The 10,664-nt window shown below is 41.5% G+C and overlaps 1 protein-coding gene across 1 annotated transcript; it reads right to left on the bottom strand.

Moving 5' to 3' along the window:
• Window positions 1–4,326: 4,326 nt before the first annotated feature.
• Window positions 4,327–10,341, bottom strand: STMP1 (short transmembrane mitochondrial protein 1). Its single transcript, XM_054282057.1, has 3 exons — window positions 10,266–10,341; window positions 7,281–7,334; window positions 4,327–4,790 (listed from the first exon to the last, which is right to left on the bottom strand). The coding sequence occupies exons 1-3, from the start codon at window positions 10,278–10,280 to the stop codon at window positions 4,710–4,712; spliced, it is 150 nt and encodes a 49-aa protein (XP_054138032.1). The 5' UTR covers window positions 10,281–10,341; the 3' UTR covers window positions 4,327–4,709.
• Window positions 10,342–10,664: the final 323 nt, after the last annotated feature.

Here is a 10,664-nt window from a genome sequence, read left to right as displayed (position 1 = left end):
GGCCAATCTCTTTTTCTCTTATCAATAAAGTGAATGCCCTGCTTTCCTCAATGGATCTCTGTGACACTCATTAAGTCTTCTCATGTATTATGTCCAGTTTTTAATAATTTCTTTAATGTCAATACATTTAAGCTGTATATTAGAATGATTGAATCTCATGTAATTACACATACACTTTAATGAATTTTTATGCTTTCCACTTTTAATCTAGGCTCTCTAGATGTGAATGTATTCTGCAAAACTAAAATGCCAATAAAATAAATTATTCACTACTGCACATTCTGGTGCTCCATGAGCATACAAATTGGATATATTTCACCCATAACCCACCAAAACCTTAGAGAAGCAGGGTTGAGACAGCAGGAGGTTTTGGTTTACTGCTTCTGTCAAAACAGAGGGATCCCACAGACTCATACTGAAAATAAACAGGTACAATAAAAGGTCATAGGCTGGCAGAAGTGAGAAAGAAATACGGGAAAAAAACAAAAAGCATGTCTTAACCCTGGTTCCAAAAGCAGGAAGCTGCATCCTTTAGCAAAACAATTGCTATTCCTGGTAGTTCCTGTAAATTTCATTTTGAATAGCAAAGTGTTTCTGTGCATCAGTCACTTAAACCATCCCCGATGCATAAAACAAGACCTTGGCCTCACTTTTCCAAATCTTCTCCCAGCTCACCTATTCCTGTGTTCCCCTCACCCTGAGCCTGCTGCTCTGCTGCATTCAGCACACAAAGCTCAGGGCAGCCTCTGCCATGCAGAGCCCCCTCATCCTTTCTGCTCCCCTCCCTGCTCAGGGGGTCTCCCTGCTCCCCTCCCTGCTCAGGGTGTTTCCCTGCTCCCCTCCCTGCTCAGGGGGTTTCCCTGCTCCCCTCCCTGCTCTGAGTGTCTCCCTGTTCCCCTCCCTGCTCAGGGTGTTTCCCTGCTCCCCAGCAGGAGGCTGCTCTGAACACAGACCCTAAAATGGTGCTCAAAGCAGAGGCACTCTGGACTCCCCTGATAGGAGCTCCATCCTGAAGCCCCAGGAGCAGGAGAGGGAGGCCAGCAACGTCTGTTCACCAACATTTGGCACCTGGAGGCAACTTCCTCCAGGACAAGCACTACAGTGGGTGGGCATGTCTGCAATGCCAACAGTGTTGTCCCTACACACAGCAAGCAGAACCTCTCTTTGTTCACAGTGCCAAAAGTTACTTTTGATCATTCTCCCCCTGCCAATAAATTTTCTGGTTTGATTTCTTCCCAGGGCTTTAGCTGCTCTGCACCTTTCACTTGCACTCATCTTCTAGTCCTTTTCACTTCATGCTTCATCCACCAGCATCTTCCAATTGCTTTGCTGTTCAGCAACAAATCACTCTCTGCCCTCCTAATGCTGATTCCTCAGCTCTGCTCAGCTCCCACCACACCTTGCTATCCCAGAGATTTCCCAGGGGATACAAACATGGGATATTCTCATTTGTGAGAGACCAGCAGCTGGCATTCCAGCCAGCCTTAGGGAGACCTGGGATTACTCACAAATCAAACAGGGTGCCCAGCAATGCTCTTCAGTAAGAACAGCAATAGCAGGAGGTAAGTGAAATAGCTCTTGCACATCTCAAACAATATTTCTTCAGAAACATTTCCAGGAGGCTCTGGCATAGCTTGTGTCTCACAAGATTGGTACAGAGGCATTTGGAGTGGACTCAGGCAAGGAGTTTCCCCAACAGACTGTTTCTCCTGTTTTGGTGCTCTTGGCACACTTCCACATTCACAGCTGCTGGCACTTGTCACTGCCATGTCTCACCAGGTAGGTGCACGAGGCAGTGGGCTGTGGTTTTGGGATGTAAAACCAATGAACATTCATGTTAGTGAAATTCTCTGAGGTGCATCCACCAACTTTATTTGGGTTCTGGCACCCAATAAGCTAATAATGAGCTTTGCTGTCTGGCTTTTTGTTTATATTTTGGTTATTAACCCTTAACTGCTTAATGGCAGAAGGGCCTTAGGGCAGCATTTTCCAACACAGGATAATACTCTCAACCCATAGTAAATGTTTTAGAAGTCTGTCAGTAGCTCATATATTCCTTTTCTCCCATTTTGCCTTGAACCTTCAGCTCCAGAATATGTCTCAAAAGAATCAATATACAATCAAAACTGGTTTTTAGGAAAGGAAGGAAGCCTGCATATTTTAGCTGGCAATTTTAGCTATCCACACAGGCATTTGAAATGGACATTCACAGAGTCCATGTTAAATGGGAAACTTGCTCATAAGTAACTTCATGGAGCATCCATCTTCTGTGCCCTGCTATGACACCAGTGCATCCAAAGCATTCTGAGCCACTAGATGCAAGTCCTGCATCAAGCACTCATTATCTGTGCTCACCCTCTGCCCTCTGAAAGGTAAGGTGAAATTTTAGTATCACCTAGGACAACCTCAGGCTAGGTAAAATGTGTTATACAGAATTTGCAATGCCCACATCAGCTGTGTTATGTAATCCAGATTTACAGTTTACTATGTGGGAGGAAAAAACCCAGCTTGAGCTAAAATGTAAAGTGTTGCCAATAGTGTGAAACACCTCAAAAATCCTGTCTTTAATATTAATGAGCAGATATTGTTTCCACAGGATTACAGCTGCAGCTTTTCACTTACTAATATGATAGGAAAAAAAAAAATTCTAACATCTGCTTGGAATGCTTAGCTGAGGAGTCAGCTCCAAAAACACTTCCAGAGTAACTGGCCTGTTTGGCAACAAATACAGAGATTTTGAACATTATCTCACTTCTCATCCTCATGTAAAGAAAGGGAAGAACATAAAATATGTTCGAGCAAAGAAATAATCCAATTTTAAACACTAATATAATTTTACATGACAAGCAAAGAAAAATGAATGGGTTAGAGACAGTATTTTTCAATGCTCAAGAATAGGAAAGGGAGGGGAGGGAGAGGAAGTTGGGGGAAACTTAAGTTCATCATGTTCACGAAAACATCAAAATAGCTGTGCAGCACTATCACTCTAGGGCAACACTTTTGGGCATGGAAGAAAATCCCTTCAGTCAGGTCTGAAGCCTGAAGGTAATTGAAATCTCTCTGGGTATCTTCCACACATGCTGCTACCACAGGGCTTTTGATAGCTGGGTTCAGGTGGTACAACCATTTCTCCCTGTCAGAGTTTCTTGGAGTGTTTCCTGTGGAGAAAATTGGTTGCATCACTACTAAGATTGTCTGACTTGAGTTGGCTTTTAAACTTCCCAAGTAATTCTCTGCAAAGACTGAAAGCTTTTATGTCAGCTACACATTTCAGGGCAGAGGTGAAAGGAAGGATTTAAAATTACAGGTGAAATATTCCTTATATATATTTATATTGCTTAAGAAGGAGAATCTTTACATGAGGAATACTTCCCTCTGTTGCAGGAATGCATTGTGGAAGAACTCTGTTACCACCAAACTTTAGCAGAGGATGCAAGTGTTTGGTGTATGGTACTCTGTTGTAAATGTGTCTTTACTCATCCAGTGAGAACTCCTGAACTTGGGAGTCACTCAGATATAACAAAAATTAAAGGCTTTGGGGTAGAGAGTGAAAATTACAATGGGTACACAGAGTTCTGTACTTTAAAGCTTTGATGCTATGTTTATATCAAACAGCACATTTCACTGACAAAGCAAGACAATTAGTGCCCAGAGCTTGGGTTCTTCTCCGAGTGCACCTAGACCTGTCTAATGGACTAAACACCCACCAGAGATCAAAGCACATGTTCTGATTTAGTCTCTTCTGAGAGGAATGCAGACCATGTGCTCCATGTGGATTTCCTATGATGAGAATGAAAACATAGTGAAAGGACAAACAACTTTGAAGCCACAATCCTCATCCTAATTAAAACATTAATGGAGAAGCACTCTAGGTATGCTTTAATCTAGAGCCTGAACAAATGAAGGTCATTCTCTGTGCTTGTCTGCAGCACTTCATCATCAGGCATTCTCAATAAGAGCAAGAACATATTCCTGGCACTTTTCTGTGTTCTTCATGTCCTGCAAAAATCTGTCAAGGGTACTCAGTCATTTAAGCCATGTTACAGAGTTGATAGACCTCTTCCATTTTAAGGGAAAAAAAATTATTTGATAGATTCTTGAATTAATAAAATTGACATCTATTCAAATCATTGTAACTTTTTTTTCAGAATTTACAACAGGATTTTTGCAGAATTATGGTTTCAAACAGAAGACAAGACCTCTACAATGGATGAGTTTTCTTAAACACCAGAGGTTTTAATGGCTGGTTTTTTTGCTTTGCTTGTGTGTGTGACTTAAGGACAGTGAAGTACCACTGCTCACAACAAATGACAAGAAACTCTGAAAGTTACTTCTTGATGCATTTAATTTCTTTTGTGCTGTTCTAAGAGCTAGGGTATTATCAGGTGTGAGGTTACAATTGTAACAGGACCAAAAGCACTCCAGTTGGATCAGGTAAAAACAGGTTACAAAATATTAGGAAAAGAAATACTGAAAAATACAAATGATACCATCCAGTCACGCATCAGTTGCAAATCCAAATTCTGAAACCCTTGAAAATCAGTCCCAGGAAAAGTTCACAGCCACCCTTTCAAAAGGATATTCCAGTTCTAGGAGACTAAGAGTGGAGCAACCTCCCATGCCAACCCTCTACTTGACCTTTGCTGCCTGAAAGGTAAAAATTGCATCCTTGCTGCACACACAGAGTTGACCTGGGGAACATTTCTCTTTCAGGACTTGTCGTTGGGAGGTTTCTTCTTGGCTTCCACATCCTTCTTAAAATCTTCCAGCTTCTTTGCAATGTTAGGAATCTTTAAAGAGAAAACAAAACAATCAAACCCCACACTACAAAAAATCTGTGGCTACACGAGTTTCATCAGGAAAGACAATACCATACCCACAGCAAGAAATTCCATAAAGTTTAAACTGGTTTCTAAGAGATATTTCCAGTATCTGCTGCCTTGCACAGAGATTAAATCTAAGCAGTATCAGGCAAACAGCAGATGAGAGCACCTCACATGAGGCTTCAGGAAATACTTAGATTATTAAGGCTATAAGTCAGTGATGGGAACAGGAGGAAGGAAAAAGGATCACCTTACAGGAAATTTAGCATGACCAGTCTGACTTCCTGACTGAAAAAAGACAAACTGCCATGAATAAGCAGATTTAAACACTGATGCACAGGATTTCAAAGGGGAAATTAGATTGCACTATACTGGTCATATCCCAAGAGAAAAGAGATGTTCAAGAGCATCAAATATGTTCTCAAGAAATTTATTAAGAAATATTTCTTCTGGTTCATCTTATGGGAAACCAAATTCCTGACTGGGGAATTCTACTGCATTGCAAATTGGCACCCTTTTGCAGTTTCACACTTGGATGAAAATTCAATTTACTGCTTGTGAGTTCCAAATCATCAGCTTTCTCTTACAAATAAAATAATTTTGATAAAATAATCCAACAGTAAATTTTGATCACTTGAAAGGGAAAAAAAGCTGAAGCTCTTAATAGCAAAGAAGAAATTATGACTAGCTAAAACTGGGAAGTGATAATGTATGATTTTACAAAATAATGTATGATTAAAACCAAATTAAAGCAAATTTTCCACTCTTACCTGTGAAAAAAAAAAAATCCTGGGTTTTTACTTCATATGTAACCTGACCACAGAGCAGAAGTTAATCCAAACAGAATGCAGTTCTCTTATTAAATGGTCTGAGGCTCACAGAACTGGTAACAAGTTCGTCTTACCTTCCTTTTCAGAATGAATCTGTTTGAGCAAATGAAATTAAGAGCCCAGCCTGTAGCATGTCTGACATTTAAACTAAACCAAGAGAACTCCACCACTGTCAGCAGAACCCTCCATGTACTTATTGCTAAGCACATTGTGTGTACAGCTGCAGAATTAGGACCTCATTATGACAAGCTTATATTAAATGTCACCTCAAACCAATCATCTTCAACACCAGCAGTAAAATTTCCATGTTCATATTGTAAGTCAGTGTTGCATTTCCAGGGAGCTACTTCCAGCAAATCAAAAGCCTGAGTCCCCCTCTTGTGGCAATACTTTGCCAGTGCTGCCAGAAAAGCACCATACAATGCTTGCGATACATATTGATACATCCAAATATATTCCTACGACTACATTTTTGTAACACTGTAAAACATGTATTGGACAGAAACAGCCTTTCATTAGTCCTTTTACAGGACTGACTGACAGAAAAAATCACCAAACTTTGTGCATAAACAAAGGAAAAGATAAGATTTTTTTCCTAAGCAAGATTACTTCAATACTGAAGATGAGAAGAAAGCAGAACATAAACACCAATGATGCCTCAAAAACTTTGTTTCTTTTATTAAGGCTAATACAGATTGCCTAAGAATTTAAAAATATTTATATGTTAAATGTTATGAAGTCCTCTAGCCAGTAAGTAAAGTGGCACTGCTCTTACAAGGGATTCTGCTGACTTGGCAGAAAGTAAAAGCATGTTTTGAAGGCTCAGCTTGAAATCTTTTTCCTCTGCCCTCTCACATTGAAAACTGTTAACTGAGACTGAAAAAACAAAGTTCTCTTTCTTTTCTCACTGTGAGAAAAGAAGGAAATAAAAATTGCAGGTCACTACAACTTTTGAAGTAGGAGAAAGTATCACATTTACAAAAAAAAGCTGGCAAAATTTATTTTCATTATAGGTCCAGAAGAAAGACATTTCACATACTTTGAGGATTTTTATTAACAGTTATACTGAATGGAGAACACTGTAAGAAGGCAGGCTGAGACAGGAAACCAGTATTTAGTGCTGGTAATATCCATGAGCAATTGATAAACCTTTTCTGTTTCTACTGTCTTTTCCTGTAGGGCTTTTCCTGCTGGGCTCTAGTACTGAACAGAAGTTTAGGCTTTAAGCACAACACTACCATAGATGACGTTTTGGTTACACTTTTTTTTTTGCAATTAAGGTTGGAAAAGTCCTACAAGATCACAGAGTCCAACCTTTGAACAATCAACACTTTGTTAACTAGACCAGAGCATTAAGTGCCATGTCCAGTCATTCCCTGAACACCTCCAGGGATGGTGACTCCATCACTTCCCTGTGCAGCCTGCTCCGATGGCTGACCACTCTTTCAGTGAGATAATTCTTCTTGAAGAAGTCTCAGTTCTCCTGTAACTCAAGTCAGCATGATCTGCATTCTGTTCTGTTTGATAAACCATCAAAATAAAGACTGATTTAATTCTAATTGGGGGTAAACAGTCATATATTGTCAGTTCAGGACAGGTCTACCTCTGAGAATAGCAAGATACTCACATCATAGTTCTGTGCCAGATACATCCCAACCACGTTGCCAAGAGTAAAACCAAGCTAAAAAGGAAGAAAGGGAGAAGAGTTAACATCTTTGCATCAAAAACTTATTGGCTAAAATAAGGAAAAGGGGATATTGCAAGTTATTTAATGAGTTTAAACTCTACTTCTACGAAATTTCTCATCTTTCATCCAGAGAGGTGCAATTTTCCACATCTTCCTCACCAGAAACACTTTGATATCATTTCCAAAATACCACACAGTTTTGTTATTCAATCCACATCCCCAAGGACTATATGGATCAAGCTGTGCTCATCCTTGTAAGGTTCTCTAAACATCCACAAAGGCAGTAATTCCTAAAAAAATAGGGGAGACAGCAGCAGGGACCTACACATCACAGAGCTCTTGGTCCATTTGGAAAAGGACACACATGTCCTAGTATGAAGTAAAAGAAAAACCAAAACTTCACAACATGAACTTAAACTGATGTAAACCTGCTTCTTCTCTTCTGCAGCAACAGCTGGGCATCTTCCAGACAAACCCCTCTGACCCTAAGAGATTAATTCTCAGCCAAATCCACTCTGACCTAGGGGCTCCTCCAAGGCAGTACAGTTGGCTGGAAGCTGGGCATAACCTCTTCTGATAACTGTGAATTTATAGTGATGAAGGGTGTCCATAAAAATGCACTCTGGAAGCAGAGCAAGAGTAAAACACAAGTACAGTTTCTGGCCCAGACCCTGTCTGCCAGCTGAGGAAAATCCTCAAGCATAAGAACTTCTAGAGTGAAAAAAAATCCTCTATCCAAAGGCAGGTGATGAGATTTTCATTCAGCAACTGCTCAGTATCCTACATTTTATTTTTGTTGTTAACACTTCAAAATAAATCTGCCCTATACCATGAAAGCTCATTTAACTATTTTAAAAAGGAGACACTGCTAATATTGTGCTTTTCTTCATTGTCAGCAGACAAACCACTCTTTGTAACAGCTGAGGATAGTTCTATCTTAAAAAACTGTTATTGCTCATGGTCACTGCTGTCAAAATAAGACTATTTAAGGAAAATAAAACCACAGTCCACAAAACAACTTTGCCAGCACTTAATGACCAGACATCTTTTCCAGGCCCAAAGCAGCACAGCTCATCCTTTCTGTGATCCACATTCCATAAGCAGCACTGGGGAAAATCTATCTATAGAAAACTAAAATTGGCTGAGAGCTGTCAAATGAACTCTGACTGCAAATTACTTCAGTATTTTCTTAAACCCATTTTTGGTCTTATTCCTTATATTTATTATATCCTTATATTCCTATAATTACCTTTTTAAACTTAGCTTTAACAATTTAAGAAGAATTAGTCCTGTGTGTACTGTCCTGGTTATCACATGCTCTTGCAGTTTCAATTATCAGCTAAGTAGGTACTGTGGGAGATACTGACAAATAATGCACTGATGAAAACCAGACCTGTGATTCCTCTTAATTCAGAGTATCACTCTAGAAGAGGAGAATTTCCTGTATCTTTAGCAGGGTCAGGGAAGCCACCTGGAAGCACAAACCAGATCCTTGTTTATTAGCAGTGTTCTAGGCTTTTACCCTAGAAGCTCTTCAATATATGTCATATTCTGTTCAGAGACAACCCTTACTCAGCTGAGATAATACTGAGATCAGTACTCCCTTAAAGTGCACTCCTTTACTGAAAGTCCAGCACTGCATCCACCCAGCTACATTTATTTTTAGAGCTGACAATTCCAGCAGTGGGGGGAAAAAAAATAAATCACTACTTAAAACTTCAATTATTGTTGCAAAGCAAAACACACAGCCAATGAAAATGTGCATATTCACAAAAAACAACAGGACTGATGAGAGTTCAGGGTCTTCCAATTTCCACCCAGCATTTCAAGGTGCTCTGTAAACAAATGGCTTATTTAAAGCTTAACTGTGGCCTGCAAAAACACAAGGTTTGTGAGATTATTCCTTTATCTCACTGCTACAGCCCTAACCAGGGAGAGCAAGAGTCAAACATCCAATCTACACCCAAGCAGAGAACAAACCCAGAATTAGTATAACTTTTGTCTAACGGTTATGCACTAATGAGAAGCTGTAAAGTATTTTCAGCTAGAAAAAAAACAAAAAACAAAACAAAACAAAATCCCCATTAGCAGAAAGCAGTAGAGCTGATAAACACAAACTTTGAGAGAGGCTAACCACATTTAGCCTTACTGAAGGTTTCCATTGGGTGCACAGGGGATTACAAACAGCTACAGAAATGACTGAGCCTTTCATACTTGTTATTATGAAGCTGGGATGAGAAATAGGCCTCTTTTATTTATTTATTATATAAAAACAGGCAAGACTATCCCAATTTACAAAAGGCCATCATTTCTTGCTCTGTATCACCTGCTATGAAACTCACTGGCCTGCTGCATTACCTCACCCCAACGCAAGATGAAGTCTAATATTCAGTCTGATAATTCTGCTGTTCTTCGGAGCAGTAATGAAACGCGATTCCTTGCTTTAATTTCCATATATAAAACCCCACATCTCCGGCGGTACACTTTCAAGGGTCTACAAAGCGGCATGGGCTGCTCTCACTCTTAAGGAGAGAGGCATTTCTGCTTACACAAAGAAATTTGAGCAGCAAAGGGGAGCATCACCGTGAGCAAGCAGAATCTCCAAGGCAAATTGAGAGCGCGGCTTGGAGGAAAAACAAGCGGTGGAACTCCATTTTCAGAGCAGCTTTACGGCACCGTTCTGCGAGAACAAGGGGGACGGGTGGGAAGGAGGAGGAGAAGGAGAAGGGAAGCCGCGCAAGGATGGGGCGCTGCCGGGGAGCCAACACCGAGTGCAGCCGCCCCGGTGACAGAGGCCCGGGGGTGGCCGGACACGGGGCCGTGCTGTGGCGGACACCGCGCCCTTTCCCCTCAGCCGGGCAGCGGCCCCGCCGTGCCGTGCCATGGCAGCGGCGCGGAGCCGCGCCTCGGAGCCCATATCCTTACCAAGAACTGCAGCATGGTGCCCGCTGCCCGCGCTGCCACCCCGCCCGACAGCCGGGGAAGTGAGGCGGGCGGCGGCTGCTCCCCTTCCGGGCCCGCCCTCGCCGCCATGGCCGGGGGAAGGCTCCGGCCCGGCCTCTGGCCCGGCCCCGCCGCGCCCCGGCGTGAGGGGGCGCCGCCACCGCGCCATTCCCGGCCGCTCCTGAGGGGCTGCGCGGGGATGCCGAGCGGTGGTTGTTGGTTGGTTTTAATTTGTTTTATTTCTTTTTTTTAGGTTGCATGAGTATTTGTTCTATGTGAATCGCTTTGGGTTCAGCTTATTTTAATGGCTACACGTAATTCATTGAGATTTGGGCAATAAATATCAGTTAGGAAGAGTTCTCTAGCTGCGAGTCAGTAAGG

The sequence above is a fragment of the Melozone crissalis genome, unplaced genomic scaffold (assembly GCF_028551555.1).
Source record: "Melozone crissalis strain CALT ecotype California unplaced genomic scaffold, PUWL_Pcris_2 ptg000033l_1, whole genome shotgun sequence".
NCBI classification, from domain to species: domain Eukaryota; kingdom Metazoa; phylum Chordata; class Aves; order Passeriformes; family Passerellidae; genus Melozone; species Melozone crissalis.
This window is presented reverse-complemented; position numbering and strand designations above follow the sequence as displayed.